This window comes from Lepisosteus oculatus, chromosome 8 (genome assembly GCF_040954835.1).
Source record: "Lepisosteus oculatus isolate fLepOcu1 chromosome 8, fLepOcu1.hap2, whole genome shotgun sequence".
Lineage (NCBI taxonomy): Eukaryota > Metazoa > Chordata > Actinopteri > Semionotiformes > Lepisosteidae > Lepisosteus > Lepisosteus oculatus.
This window is the reverse complement of record NC_090703.1, coordinates 1293752-1309890: the sequence shown is the minus strand read 5'-3', so window position 1 is coordinate 1309890 and position 16139 is coordinate 1293752. Positions and strand designations below refer to the sequence as shown.

The 16139-nt window shown below is 39.6% G+C and overlaps 1 protein-coding gene across 1 annotated transcript in view; it reads left to right on the top strand.

Moving 5' to 3' along the window:
* Positions 1-14508, top strand: part of LOC102685600 (protein phosphatase 1 regulatory subunit 37) — a 53697-nt gene extending 39189 nt beyond the window's left edge. The window contains exon 12 of the mRNA XM_069192975.1: positions 12825-14508. Coding sequence (XP_069049076.1) covers positions 12825-12950 — 126 coding nt within the window. The 3' untranslated portion in view covers positions 12951-14508. The remainder of the gene's footprint in view (positions 1-12824) is intronic.
* The last annotated feature ends 1631 nt before the right edge of the window (positions 14509-16139 follow it).

The following is a 16139-nucleotide window of genomic DNA, read 5'->3' as shown; positions in this document are numbered from 1 at the left end:
TAATATAAAACGCCATAAAAGTGCCTTCAATGACCTTGATGAAGTCATTAGCCAAACAAAGATGGGTTCTGTTGTTCACTTGTGCCCTTCTCCAAGGGATGTTTGGAAGTCAGTAATGTACAGTATGAGACGGTATGAGACAGTACTTCAACCTGACTTTCACTTCTTAGGAGCCATTGTTGCCAAACAAGAAATTGATGGTCATGGATGAGTGTATTGGCCCGTAGTACTCATCCCGTTTAAAATATCCACCAACTGCATTTCTAGGCTTCTCTTGAGTTAAGTAGCTTTAATTTTTTTTTTATTGTGATTTCCATGAGTACAATTTCATATGTGTGATCTTTCAGTGCTCCTCAGCAAAGCCACTCCTCTGTGTGGTGTGGTCTGTGCATCCTGAAAGGAGCAGCATTTTTTGCACTCTGATGGATCTGTGTGAGTCCAGGGAGAAACCTGCCAGACAGATGAGCTCTGCCCAGGGAGGCTGGGAAAGGTCATCTGAGTGACAGTCCTGTTTTGCTAGCCTTCAGACAGCGGGGCAGGACAGGGTGAGGGCAGTCTACACTGACACCTGAAGCAAAAAGCACGGAGATCATTCAGAGAATGATAGTGACTACTGTCAAGGCCTTTCTTTATATCTTTGTATGTTTAAAGCATTTGCCCCATGTTGGACATAATACAAAAATAACATATTCTGCATTTGCCTCTTTTTCTTACAATCACAAGAGGTTTTGATATTGCATCTAATACAGGATAATAACAAGTAAAGTGAATCAGCCTAGGCAATTTTGTTAAAGTCAATAGCACATTCTGATTTACTCGTAATGTGTGTAAAACACATTGATTTGGTATTCAGAATGAAAGCAATACAATGTGATGTAGCCTCTCATAAAATTTTAATTCTTAACTTTGAAATCTGTAGGAATCTAAGGTGATCTGATCACACCTGATCTGAAAACTAGTTAGCAAACGGGAAAAAGTGAGTCATCTTAAGTCATCTTTATTCAGTCCTTAATTCAAGACCCATTTATACAGCAGGGCACTTTACAGGAATAATTTGAGCCAAGTATCCTGCTCACAGGTATAACAGCAGGTATGTCCCACCTACAACTTGGACCCAGGACCCTCAGATTCAGAGTCCCTAACCATACAGTAGCATAGCTAATTAAATGTAGGTTATGCAAAATAGAGGGGACAAGCAAACCCAGAAGTGGCATCAGAGACTTACAAATGGACATGAGCACAATCACAGGCTGGGTATTCCACCACGACACTTGGCAAGCTACTGTTGACGAGAGCAAAGGGCTCTATGCTGGAATTAGGAGCTCATACAATGCAAGTCACATGGGTGATTCTGAGCTGCAGGATGACTTGTGTGAAAAGGATCTGGGTATTTATGAAGATTCCTCTTTGTTCATGTCAAAACAATGTGCAGGAACAATAAAAAACAGAATACTTGGTTATATAGCGAAAAGTGTGAAATTTAAGTCAAAGGAAGATTTGCTTTACCTTTACAGTGATTTAAAACCTCATCATTGTGTTCAGATTTCATCATCATACTACATAAAGGATATTATAGCCTTAAAATTGGAAGAGGAGTAACAAGAATGTTCCTCGGGGTCAGACGATTGTCATACAGTATACAGACAGACAGGCTAAAGAGACTGGAACAAAGACTGAGAGCATATATCATCTCCTGAGGAGTGTACATACAGGTAGGGTACACTTGGAGAACCATGGCAGGCTCAGTAAAAAAACAAGGACATCATGTGACACCTGATGACTAAAAAGTAATCTGAAATGGAAAATAGTAAACGCTTACACAGAGAGCTGTGGATTTTCACAACAGTGACTCCACAGATTTTTTTAAGAAGTGGCTTAATAGAACTTTGGAATTATTAAACTACCAGACAAACAAGGTGGGTCAAACAGCCTCCTCTCATTTGCAGCCTTTCTTATGTTCTTATGATGCAATAAATTGATCTCCATTTTGCTTTAATTCAGCAGGAAGAAAAATAGTTTGCAGTCTTCCTGTCCCTTTGGAAGGTCTTTGCATTTCATACAGGTGACTCCTACGGAGAGAGCCACATCTCCTGCAGTGACCCATGCTTGCCATCTCTCCCTGAGACAGCACTGTTCCGGTAGTGTAACCTGCAGTGAGAGGATTACTGCACTCATTCCACTTACTTACAGATGGTGCTCTGGCGTCATCTCCGAGTAATCTTCCTACTGTGCATGGGAATGATTCATTAAAGCCTAGAGGAAGCTGGAGTGACACACATCTGAGCTTGACCTTACTGTAGGTCTTGTTTTCGCACTCTTCCTTTTGAACATCTGTTGCATTAAAATGCAGTACAGAATAGACTAATTCTGCAGTCCAAGATAAAAGTATTTTCTTATGAAACATGACGTATATCACCACTTAAGAGAAATACTTTCTCTTGCAGCGCACAAACATTTGTAGCTTTGGAGGAGTGGTCTGCATCCATCCGTTTCTTCCACTGAATGCTTTCAAATTTGTGGGTTTTCCCAGTAGCCTCTGCTTCTCTCTCATGCACTTGTAAAAATCCCAAAGGATTAGTTTAGCTCATGAGATCGCAGCATCCGATTCAGAACTTTTTCTTTCAAAGGTGCTAGGGTGCAGCTGATGAGCCCACTGTCATTTTACAGTTAGCAGTTGGGGTACTTCGATTTTCCTTCCATCTTTGAGGCTTTTGTCTCCTGAAGAGCTAAAGCAAGATCTCACCATGGTGGGACCTCCACTGTGCCCAGACAAAGAGCTGTTGTTGAAGGCTTTGTTGTTTTATCTCCCTGTAAAGTCAGGTCACTGCTTTGGAAACAGTTGAGCTTTTGAGTCATTAGGTAACAGAATACTTGTCAAAGTCTTTATCAGGTTTTCTACAGTTATTGATGTGTGATGTGTTTGCTTACTTGGGAAGTGGATTGAACAGCCTGCATCCTCTCACTGATGTCTGGTTTGTCCAGATATCTCAATGTTGTCGCATGGAGTGGCGTTTTTATTTTGTGCTGAATCATTCTGTAAAGCCTTGACTTTTAGTCAAGTCCATTTTGAAAAACCTTCTCAAAAAACAATTGTTTTACTTCGTCCTGCTTCATGCCACTGTTACATAATGTTTTCCTTTGTGTGACTGTATGACTTGAACTGCTGTCAGAGTGTTACCCATTTGTGAAAGTAATTGGTTGGCTGGCTACAAAATCTCCATGAGATCATATGATGATATACTGTAGATAATGAGAAAGGATTACTTCCCCGTTATTACTACCTTTTGATTGGTTAACTTGTAAGCATGTTCATGTGTCTGGGATTCTTGTGTCCTGGCAGTGTTGTTGCTGTGGGTTAATATCCCAGCTGGGATGCTGCTGTCATCCTCTTGAGCAAGGTTTTTCACTTGGAGTGCTCCAGTGAAAACCCAAGTTACCCTTCAAAGATAAATGTGTTCTCCATAATCTTATCTGGTAAAATAAAAGAATAGAACATTAAAGAACAGTTTTAATTGAAAAGAATATGTGATTTTCATATTTTGCTCTGTATTTTTTAAATTATCATGGATGACCTATTTTTGATGTGAGTGTCTTTGTAAAAAAGTCCTGTACACTCCAGTGAGTGCTTTGAAAAGGTCCAGCCTGGACGCTGTAAGTTTACAGATGTAAATGAATTCAGGCTGTATTTGTTTTAAATTCCAGTTACCACATAAGACCATTCTGACAGCCAGCGCACCTTGGAGCCCTGCTACAGGTGTTTCTCTGAATGTTGGTGACCAGGAGCAGTCAGCATCGGGTTTGTTTGTAATTTTTATTTTTTGTTGTCCTTAGTAAGCAAGAGGCCAAAATACTAATTTGAAGTGTAACGATCCCTAAATTTCCAATTGAGCAGATCAATTAAATTGGCTGTGGCCGCGGCTATCCACACGTATTTCAAACCCTGCTGAGGCCGCAGTGGTGGGCTGTGTTGAGCTCTGATAATCACAGTGAATTAGGACTCTCCTCAGCACAAAAGCCTACCTTAATTACAGAGGTGAGAGTGTGAGATTTCACACAGCTGTTAAACTGTTAAGAAATGCTACAAAGCATACAGGAGCGAAGTGGGCAGAAACGTTACAGTGCAGAGCCCTTATCCGAAGGGGATAGCACCTACGGATTCAGTCTGCAGCGTATAATATCAGCCTGATGAGTGAAGCGACTGGCTGTCAGGGCCATCTTTCTCCCTGTGTGAAATATGCCATTAGAAAGGCTAGCCGAGGGGGGCAGTGTGCTCTGGCTGCTGCAGCCTGCGGTGTCTGTGCTGGGGCTCCGGAGGCCTGTCTCGAATTACAGGGCAGGAAGCGTTTGTTTAGAAATCCAGCGGGTCACACTATCTAAAATCATTTTTATCTGACAGCAGTGCATCTTCCCCTCTGTTCACATGAACACCGCTTCGTCGCTGAATTATCAAGAAATAAGTATCTTTGTGCTAATTCAGTTTTTCTGTACCTGGTTTTAGTTTGGGTCTCAGATTGGAAACCCCTGAATCTTATGTTATCTTAGTCTAATGTCTTAGACTAAGTCCCTTGGGCTGAACACTTCTTTCCCCAACAGGTACAGATTTTGTCTGTCTACTTATGATGAAAGCAATTACCTAACAGGTTTTATCTGTAAAAGTCAAGTGTGAAAGGAACCTTTTCAGTATGTTTCTTTCAAATCAGCAAAGTCAAAGAGGATGATATGCAAAACAGGGTGACATGAAGAACAAGGTAGTTTTATTTTTATATTCCTGTTCTATATAGTTTTCTTTGACCTTGATGTGTTTCATTTCCAAAAGACAGTAAACTCAAAGCTTCAACCAGTGATTAATTTCTAACAAAATGGGAAAATAACCAGAAAAGCATTTACAATTACTGTTTAAGGCAGCAAACATCATTGCTTTCCTTGTAAATACAATGATTTCAACATGGTTTATTACAGCACCTACATAGTGAGCCAACATTGTTTTTTTCTATCTTAAAATTAAGCCTCTGTAGCATGAGAAGCTGTTCATGAACATTTCCAAATGAAAACTCTAAATGATAGTTTACCACAATTGATACAGTTCTTTCAAAGTTTCACATAGCACACAAAGGGAAACATTGTACAGTATTAAAGACAGGCATTCTTATTGTGCTTCCTTAATGTTATTTTGAAGACAATAGTGACATCTAGGGTTGAGTAAAGCAAATTTCTTTCTGTAATGAAAATACTCAAACAATCACAAGACAATGGAGGAGAATGTGCTTACAGCATCTTTGTATCTTGATGCAGGTTCCCTAGGGAGAAAGAAAAAACGTAATGTAACATTAATTATAGCTATTTATGTAAGAAAAAAGCATAGTCATATGGATAAGTGCATTCATTAACATTTACTTAAGAGTGAAGTCGTCCCCCTTTCCAGTAAAAAGGTTTCGAAGTATAATATACACATACGAAACGAGCAGAAATTACTGAATAAGGCAATAAATTCAAATTGCTTAAAGATTTATGTTGAATATATTTGGAAAAATGGTTTAACTAGAAAAATATTCAGCAAATGACAGAGCCAATGTCTGTAATATTATGAATGGCATTGCGTAAACTAAAACAAGATGCTGTTAGAAATATCCATAAATATTTTCATTGTATTCTTAGAGGCAAAACAAGCCTTAAGTGTTATCTAGCAAAGACTGATCAATGATTTTTATGGATATTAATAGATGCTTTAATACAGTTGGCATTTGTTTTATCTACCTACATGAATTAATCTCAATAAAATAAAAATCTCACAAATCTGGAGCTGGTTTTTAACAAAAAAAAAGCAGAAAGTTGAAAGGATGCTCTGAAAGCAATTTGGAGAATTATGCCTACAAGTAGAAATAGTTAATAACCCACAACTGAACTTCAGGAATAACGTAAGTCCACAGAAATTTCTTGTTTAAAGAGGAGACACCTTATCATGTCACAGAAATAATATCCAAAAGCAAAAAATATATAGTCTTGAAAATGTAAACTAATCCCTGTATTGATGTGCTTAAAGAATACAATTTAATTTAAAAAAATGTTGCTTGCCTATACTTGTAACTGGCGTATAAAATGTTTAGTAATTTACATATATTAGCATATAAAGTAATTGGCACAGATGCCAAGAAAACATTGAAAAACAGATTAATTGTCATCCACCAGGCGCAGTGACATAGTTAAAAATGAGCCCCTTTTAAGAAGCCAATTATCAGAGAATTTCCAAAGTAGCCTTTTTCATCTCTGTTGTTCTCCATAGACACTCATGCACACACACAAGTCCACACGTATCCTGAATGTCCATGTACAGTATATAGTGAGAGGGACAGCCCAGCCATTTACACATACATATTTCAACATGACCTTATATTTGTGTTATGTGCAAGTATGTGCAGATGTCTTTTTCCTCCTCTTGACCTAAGTACACATTTAAAAAAAAATCTAAACCAACTTAATGCTTAGAAGCATTAATAGCTTTTTATTTCATTCATTACGTAATGAAGCAATGAAGAAAACATAGACACACCTTCCCATCGAGTAGCAGATTCACGGAGGCACGGTGCAGAGTCTGCTGGATTCGGAACGGACCTGTTCAGGTGTTTTGAATCCATGCCTCTGAAGACAGTGAGCAGCACTGATACGCTTCCAAGTGTCACCCTTTGTCAGGCATGTTTAAATGAATCTGGAATGCAGATGTTTTTCATCACAAGCAAAGCTGTGCTAATTCAAAAGGAAACAAAAACACAGCAACAGGATAAATGTGAGAGCACAACTATGGAACAGAAAGATTTTATAGACAGAAGGTGCAATTGCTATAATGCATATGAAGGTTAAGTGAAAAACACAGTGTGCCTAAATGCCATTAGTCAAACCTTAAGTGATTATTTCTGATAACCTTCAATGTGTACTAGTTATTGTAATATTAACATTATAGGCATTGCAGTTCTTGTTAAGCTCTATAAAAATATATTTTTACTGATTTCATCTTATGGTACTAGAATTGTAAGACACAGTTATTTCTGGACACAGATGTAATAGGTTCCAGTTTGATTTTTCTGAGCGGTAGTTTTATCTCCTGTAATAATTGCACAGTATCTTAATTTATAAGGATTTATATGGGTAATAACAATGCAGTAGTAACAAATGAGCTAGTTCAGCTGCCAAACCCACTGCTATGAGAGAAGGGCATAAATGACTCGTGCTTTCATAGGCATTGTGCATCAGAAATTGCAAATAACAGAATTGTAAATAAGATCATACAGAAAAGCATGTGAAGAACTATTATAGAAACACACAACATCATGAAGTATGGCAATTCTGACAAATTTAAAGCAATTTTTGAATAACATCAGGCTTTAAAACCAAACATTGGCATCTTACTGTAGGCATTATAGAAGTACTGTAGAAAATACATCAATTTCTCCAGTAAGCGAAGATAATGCATGTTAGAAATATATATTAGAACATACATACCAGTCCTAAGAGTACATTATTATTTCCCAGCCTGTCAGGTTCAGAATGCATTATAAAAAAACAATAATTAAAAAAGGACTGTTCTGTAAAGAAGGTAGCGTGCCACAATGTCTCGATATAATTTTAAGGCCTTAAACTTTTCACACTACAGACTCAGCTGGTTTTAGACCAGCCCTTTTATGCCAGTATGCAAAACATGTTATTTGTATTCATTAATGACTTTATAATATGAAGCCAGCGGGAACCTGGTTTCATCTCTATTAGTTTAGTAGCCTGGCAAACAAAGGGAGTCTGTGCCCATGGCATTGTGCCAGTGTAAGCCACAGCCATAAAGGCAGCTGTCCATCTGTGTTGCCTTTGCAGTAGATGTGCAACTTCCTCTTTGGTGTGAAATACTCCCCTCATCTGTGCCATTTAAAACGTCTCCGTCTCTTAATAGGCTTTCTCTTCACACAAGGCTATTGATCCTTCCCAAACTTAATCGGGTGTGAAATGTAAAAGGTTATGGAAGCGAAAATAAGCAATAAACCCTAACTTACGAAAGATACTATGGTATCAAGCTCTTCACACTCTGTGTGTTCAAAACAAGACACAATAAGGGCTTCTGAGCCTTTTCATTCTTGCCTGCACCAGACCGCCCTGGTCTTTAATGGTGGTCGTGTGAGTGGTCATTGAATATTTTACTGTAGCTGTTTTGATGCTTTTGAAGACAACAAGCCCTGTTGTTTTCTGTTATTCTGAGGTTCTTTTCACACGTTCCCTTTGAGCTGTGCAGTGTCGGAGCGCTGTGTGCGCAGCCCAGGGATCACAAGCAGGAGAAGGAATCCTTGGATCCATATACTTCCACCACCTGCTTCTGTGACATCCCAAGCAGTTGTGTTTCATTAAAAGAGCTTGGGGAAAGGCAGGTACACGAGGTAGACAGGCATCGCGTCTACGAGCGAGCCTGCAGATCCGCATCGTGCTGGAACTGGCTTCAACAACACAAGCCACAGCAGCACAGTGCTGGGGAGAGCTAGAGCTTGTTTACACATACGTGTGAAGTGTTAAATGTTTAATTACAGTGTATACTGTAGACTTGCTAGCAATCCCCTTTCAAGGGGTGTCCTCTATTATTAGTTCATGTGCCTAGATGCAAATGTTCTTAATTACGTATGTCAGCATGGCCAGAAAAAAAGGTGTTGAAATTGATAAGCACATTGGTGAAGACAGATGTCAAAACATCAGGTTCCTTTTGGTATTACCGAGATTTCTGTAAATGTTAAGAATAACAGATAAAAACCCCTGAGTTTGCATTCTGTAGATGGATATTATAATAAGTATATTGTAAGTTGTTTTGAACTACAGTATATGGCGTGGAATGAGTTATGGTATTCAAGATATAGATAGATACTTTATTGATCCCGTGAGGGAAATTGCAGTGCAACAGCAGCTTAACACAGACAACACAGCCATAGTGTAACGAATGATACAATAATAATAATAGTACAATACATACAAAAGAAAAGAAAGAGAACAGATGTAGCAGTAGATGTGAAGATGCGTTCAGTCCAGAAACAGGTCACTGTCAATGTTGCCTCTGCCCAGACGCAAGGTGGATGCGTTGTACAGTCTTATGGCAGAAGGCAAGAATGACCTCCTGTAGCGCTCCCTGTTGCACTGTGGATGAATCAGTCTATTGCTGAACGTGCTCTTCATTTCTGCAAGCCTGTCATAGAGGGGATGGGAGATGTTGTCCATGATGGCCTCCATTCTCCTCTCAGCCACTATCTCCAAGGGGTCCAGGTCAGACCCAATGACAGAGCTTGCTCTCCTGATGAGCTTGTTCAGCCTTTTAGAATCCACTGCTCTAATCCCAGGGCCGCAGCATACCACTGCGTAGAAAATGGCGCTCGCTACCACCGACTGATAGAACATATGAAGCATCTTACTACATACATTGAAGGACCTGAGCCTCCTCAAGAAGTAAAGTCGGCTCTGTCCCTTCTTATAGATGGCCTGGATGTTCTTAGACCATTCCAGTCTATCGTTGATGTGCACTCCCAAGTACTTGTACGAGTCCACCATCTCCACGCCACTCCCATGGATGTAGACAGGAGTAGGTTTGACCTTTTTCCTCCTGAAATCTACCACCAGTTCCTTTGTCTTTGTTACATTCAGTTCCAAGTGGTTCACCCCACACCACTCCACAAAGCTGCTGACCAGATCTCTGTACTCCTCCTGCTCACCCTTGATACATCCCATAATTGCAGAGTCATCTGAGAACTTCTGCAGGTGGCATGGCTTTGAGTTGTATTTAAAGTCAGAAGTATAGAGGGTGAAGAGGAATGGAGAAAGAACTGTCCCTTGAGGTGCCCCTGTGTTACTCACTACCTGTTCAGACACACAGTTCTGAAGTCTCACAGACTGTGGTATACAGTATACAGTATACAGTATACAGTATACAATATACAGTATTTGTATAGTATTTCAGAATATATCTGAGTGGCATCATAATAATTTCAACTGCTTTGTAGCCCATGATATAAAGTGATGGGGTTATGATTAAGAAGTTTCTGATTTTCCACTACTATGATCTCTAATCAGAAAATTGCAATGTAGTCCTTGCCCTCAAAGTTTTAGACCTCTGATTTCCCAGTTGAATTGCTGTGGGTCCTCATGTTGTCCATCCATTTCTTTACCGCTTCTTCCGACTGAGGGTTGCTGGTGAGCCGGAGCCAAACCCCACAAGCAGCAGACGCCAAGCAGGTTACAGACTGGACAGGACTCCTGTCCATTGCAGACACACACACATTCACACCAGGGCCAGGTTTCCCAGAAGCCAGTTAACTGGCCAGGATGTCTTTGGACTGTGGGAGGAAACCAGAGCACCTGGAGGAAGTCCATGTGAACATGGGGAGAACATGCAAACTCCACACAGACAGTACCCCAGGATCTGAACCCAGGACCCCAGTGCTGTGAGACAGCAATGCTCACCACTGCTTTACTGTGCCTCCCCTTTTTGGTTTGTCAAATTGCATATTTCTCACAAAAGTCTTTTGTTGATTTTTTGGTATTTCTATGAATTTTGTCTGTTTTTTGGTGATCCTTTGCAACATTCAAAAATAAAAAATCAGTCTATTAAATCAATTTCTTACATTAGTAAGTAAATCCACAGCACTTCAGTCTTGGGAAGAGCAGTGGCTGCCCAGTGCTCCCCTGGTCTCTTTCTGAGCCCCTCAAACCTCATGCGCTAGATGGGCTGAATGTCCACCTCTCACTGCAGCCTTCTTCTGTTCGTCCCCATATAACAGATGTTTGATGAACTTTTTCATCATCTGTGATGTCAATCATAATGTGCTGTCCGTTCCCTAGCTGAATTGTAGACTGTTCTTCTTCGTTAGAAATGGCTCTTTTCCCTCCGCTAATTAAACGAGCCTGTTCGTGAGGTGACCCAGCTAGAGCTGGCAGCTGTGCGAGGCTGGTGTGACACACCGGAAAAGGTTACTCTGTGTCTCTGAACTCTGGCGCTACATACAAATCCCCAGCAGCACTTGCAGTACAGAAGGCAGAGCCGCATCTTTGCAGACCCCCTCCAGCAGTCTTGGCACGGCGTGTGGGTGCTGTCGGCGCTGCACTGGTGGTGTAGTTCTTGGCTGTGAAAGTGGAGCATGCCCTCTGTCACTCACGGGGAGCGGCCCTGTCCAACTGTCACTTCCTGACAGTCTCATAATCAATCTCTTTATTAACTGCTCTGCTGCAGACAGCGCCGGGGTAGGGAAGTGGGCAGCTTGTGTGCCATGTTTCTGTAAGACACGCAGGTTTCACTCAGTTTGGGTCGGAGGTTGACGCTGCAGGAGAGCACTGCTTCCAAGCGGGGTCCTTCTTCTCCACCAGCACCTCGCATCTCGGCACTGGGCTGCGTCGTGCGCGATAATTTATGAGGAGGAAATGCACAGCTAATGCAATTTATAAGCCAGTTTCTGCTGGTTGATCTGAGAGGCTTCTTAAGAAATCCTTACCAGCAAGAAAGTGACAGTAGATTATTTTCTTCTCTTTACTTCTTAACTTCTAATATAAAGAAATGATATCGAAAAAATAACCAGGTACTGCATAACTCTTAAACCCATTATGACCTTAGAATGTAGAGTAATATTTAAGTAACCTTTCTTTCTTGGCAAGACTTATGATATTACCACTACTGTTAATAATTATAATAATAATAATAATAATAATAATAATAATAATAATAATAATAATACAAGCAAGAGTAAGCCAGTTTGCTAGTTTGTAGCTAATTGATCTGAGGATCTTTCTATAACTGTTTCTTGAAAGAAGCCAGGGTTTTGGGTTATGAATATAAGCATAATATAATTTTACACAAAATAGAATACACAGCAAATAATAACAAATAATAAAATCTCCTGGGTGTGTCCCTGATAGCTGACAGGATTGCGGTCCAGATGATGTGCAGAGGTTGCTTTGCGTTCGAGAAAGTAAAGTGAGACTGGAGAGTAACACAGAGCCCTGGTGGAGATCATGTTACGATGAAGGAACAGGGTACTCTGTACTCTTTGTGGATGGAACAAACTCTCCTTACCTACAGAGTTTTATTATGGGGCTCCTGGTGGTTTTTCCACAGTCAAGTCACATTTGCGAGTCTTGTGTAACCCAGGGAGAGGGTGCTTTCAAAAAACTATTTTGACATAACATCCCTTCATTCCAATTCTGCACTTTTAAATTCTACATCCCGGCAATTTCTCTGCTTTCTTATTTGCTCTCTCCACATTGTCTATAAGATATAAAAGATTAGTCAGCAAAAACAGGTAGAAAAAGACTCATCGCAGAAAACTTGTGGGTTAATGGACTGATGGGAGGGAAGGGTGTCTATTTAATTCCAAATGTCCATTAAATCATGCATGATGCTTTCAGCCCAAAACACACTGTTGCATGAAAAATACAGATTATATGCTAAACATATGGTTCTAGGATCTCTGACTTGTTTTTTTAGAAATTCCAATCAATGTAATTACTGTTTCTTTTTTATCATAAATATACAAGCTTTATATTTCTGTAAACTGCATCATATTTGCTAAAACTACACCCATCCTAATCATCCTGGCCCATTATCCATATTATCTAATATTACAACCATATTATCTGATATTTAACTCTCCTTTATTGTTTGTGCATTTTCCTGTTATTGTGGCATTTCAGATTTTACAGACAACATTGTAATTTTGTCCATTAAATCCAAAGTCCATTAAACTGTGAGATACTGTACCTAAGCATTATTTGCAATTTTGCTTGCAATGTTGAGTATACACGTCTGTATTTTTCACTTTTCATAGGAAGCGTTTCTGATTGAAACCCAGAAGAATCTGTTACAAGAGATCCGTAACCAGTGCCTGAGCAATGCAGCTGCAGCCAAGAAGACTGTGTTCAATACTGCTCCACAACCTGAAGACACGCTGTGAGCCCATGTCTTTACCCACATGTGCAGTAGCACTGTCACGAAGCATAATCAGACTAACGGAAATACTCATTCTGAATCCAAAACTTTGAGAACATGAGAAAGGTTAAAAGTCATTCGGCCCGACAGCTGATTTGGTAGTTGATAGCGAATTGAACCAGGATCTCATCCAGCTGTTGAAAGAAGCCAGGGTATCAGCTTCAACAACGTGGATCAGTAGCTCCTTCAATACCCCACAACACTTTATCTAAAGAAATGCCTCCTGTTCTCTGTTTTAAATGCACTTAGTTTCCACTTGCGGCCTCTGGTTTGTGTTTCACTGCTCGTTACGAAGAAGTCAAACTTGGTTGACTTTCTCAATGTGTTCGAAGATTTTGAAAACTTGTATCAGCTCCTTTGCTCAATAAGAATGTACACATTATTTTCCCTGTAAAAACAACAAAATAATTGAATGTATCCTCCTGTTTTCTGCAATATATCCTGGCAGTATTTTCAACTAGACTTTCAGCATTTCTGTAAAGCAATATTGAAGCCTTTAGAAACTTGAATTACAGTGAAGAGCATTGTTCCCTATTTCACTCAATGCTGTCTGGAAAGACAATGCTTACCACATCTCTATTGATGACTGAGTCTACGGTGTAGCCTGTTTTTTTTCATTAGTTCTAAAGTGGTTACTTTTATGCTTACATATTTTTTTTTATTTCACAAGACATGACAGTCCAGCACACTGCTCTGATCTAAAGACAATATATTACCAATTGGAGGTTTGATTCTAATTAGTGCCCTAGAGGAGAAAGCCAGAACGTTTTGTGAGATGTGTTTTCTGCACTGTTCAAGGGGGTCTGTTACCCCTTGATAAACTTTGCTTGTACTTTGTGTAAGGCTGGTGCATTGCACTGGCATTGGACCTGAATTTGAACGATTCTTATTCCTAATTGTTAGTGGGTTAAACTTTAGGTAAACCAAAGCAGCAGCACAGTATAAAAATCTGAGTAGTGAACTGAGATGCAGTGCATTTGCATGGCTGTAAATGTATACTGTGATTAAAAAAGGGGAAAAGCATAGCTAGCAGGTTTCCATTCTAAACAGGCAGCCTCAACCGTTGATTAAATTCACAACGTAGTGAACACTCTTGAGTTTCCTAGCCATGCACTGGCCTTTAAGTGTTACCGTTATTGTATTAATTAGCCACAACAGAGACCCCACAGTGATTATCACTTACTCTGTTAGGCTGCGTTAGGAGTGTGTGCAGAGCTGAAAGGGGAATGCAGTAAATTAACACTTGGCTCCAGAGGTTCTCAGGATATTCAGGGCTCTTAATCTTCTTCTATGCTGTATTGGTATTCAGGGACATCATTTCTATAAATAACTCATTTCGAACGACTGATTCTAGATGGTAAATCCTGAAACATCAGGACAATTCTCCAGTAGCAGAATATTTTAATATGCAAGAAGGCCTTAATATACTGTTTAAGCAAACTTTGTTAAGGGTGTGCAATACATTTGTGGTTCAGGAAAATATTAACTTCTTCTCATCTTAATAGCAGCTAAATAAATAGTTTAATGGTTACTAAAAATAGAAACCGCACAAAGTTTTTCTTGTTGTTTAATGAAAGTGTTTTTTAATATTCACTACTTGTGTGATTCTTGAAGGAGGCGGTGAGGAGGCCCAGTGAGTCACTGTTCCTCCAGGATGGTGTGATTCCCTGGACACTGCCAGTGTGGCCACAGTCTTACAACAACCCCATCACAATTAGCACCAGAGAAGACACTCAGAATCCCCTGCCTAAGTATTCTTTAATTCAACTGAGCTTTTATTTATACTGCAAATCTGGGCTACAAGGTAGTACGTTTTTTTTTTATCAAACAGTGCCTGTAAAACAATCTATCACATTTTCTGATGGCCTCTTAAATATTGGTAAAAGTATCAGTGCTGCGTGTCAGGATACACATAAGAGAACCTGTCCATATTTAACAAGGACAGTCCTCTAACGCTGCAATTTGAATTTAGTTTAAACAGGAAAATCCTACAGAGGCAGCATCTTCTCTCATCATCAGCAGCAGAGCTGAGGCAGATTGAGAAACCAGCATGGGGCACCAGCCACTGTGCTAACTTGTCCTGTACCTGATGTTTCAGCAAAGGGCTCCATCTCCAGCATTATCACTGCTTTCGCTGGTAAAAGCCATGTGCTCAGTAAAGCAGTGGTCTCAAGGGAAAAAGGAACACGGAATAAATACAATTTATGTTTTGATACATTTCTGGGAAAAAAATCTGTACAGTAAGTAGGCTCAAGGGTTATAATAGCAGAATAGCATATGTTTTACTATATGTACAACGTATACATTTAGTTGACTATACATACAAGTGAAAGTTTTGTATGATGAGAATGTCATTGAGATGTTAAAAAAACACCCTTAATTTGTCTATTATAAATGTGCACTGAAAACACACTACAAAGAACACTGAGTGTCCAAGGACTCTCATCTTTCTCTCAGTGAGAGGATAAATAAGACTGCAGGGGCACTACTACCCCGAAGGACAATCATGAAGATTCTCCCGCTTTTTGTGATTTTCCTGCAGCTGTCCAAAATCCCTGCTGTACGTATGGCTGGTGTCTCTCTTTCCCCTTGTCAGAATGATCCGATGGATGATCAGTCCTGAGGTGCCGACTCTGTGGGGACCATTCTGTTAGTCACAGTGCTCAGTCTGCTTTCTCCTTTGGAACAACACACTTAACGTGATTCATGATCTGGGGCCCTTCCATACTAAGATCTCGCTTTGGGTTTTGGAATGATTCTTCATAACAGCAAAATGAAACTACTTAGGAAAAAAAAACATATAAGATATAAATATGCATATAATCCATCACTGTACCTCAATACACAGGGACTTGCACTGTATTACGTTAATAATTTTAAGTTCACAGATATGAAACTTGATTTGACAAAATATGACCTTTGCGTTTAAACAGAATAAATTCAGCATTGGTTTAAAGATTTTAATAGCCTCCTTTTAAAAAAATAAAAAAAAATCTTATTAATTTAGTTTGTAAAGCATTTTTGCCTTGTATCCTTACAGCTATCCTTGATGGTCTCCAAAAATTGTTTAATCTTTTCTTCCTGACTATTCTAAGGTTCAGACTTGAATGTTCTTTAATCATGGAAAACATTTTCTTTATATAGCTCCAAAGGA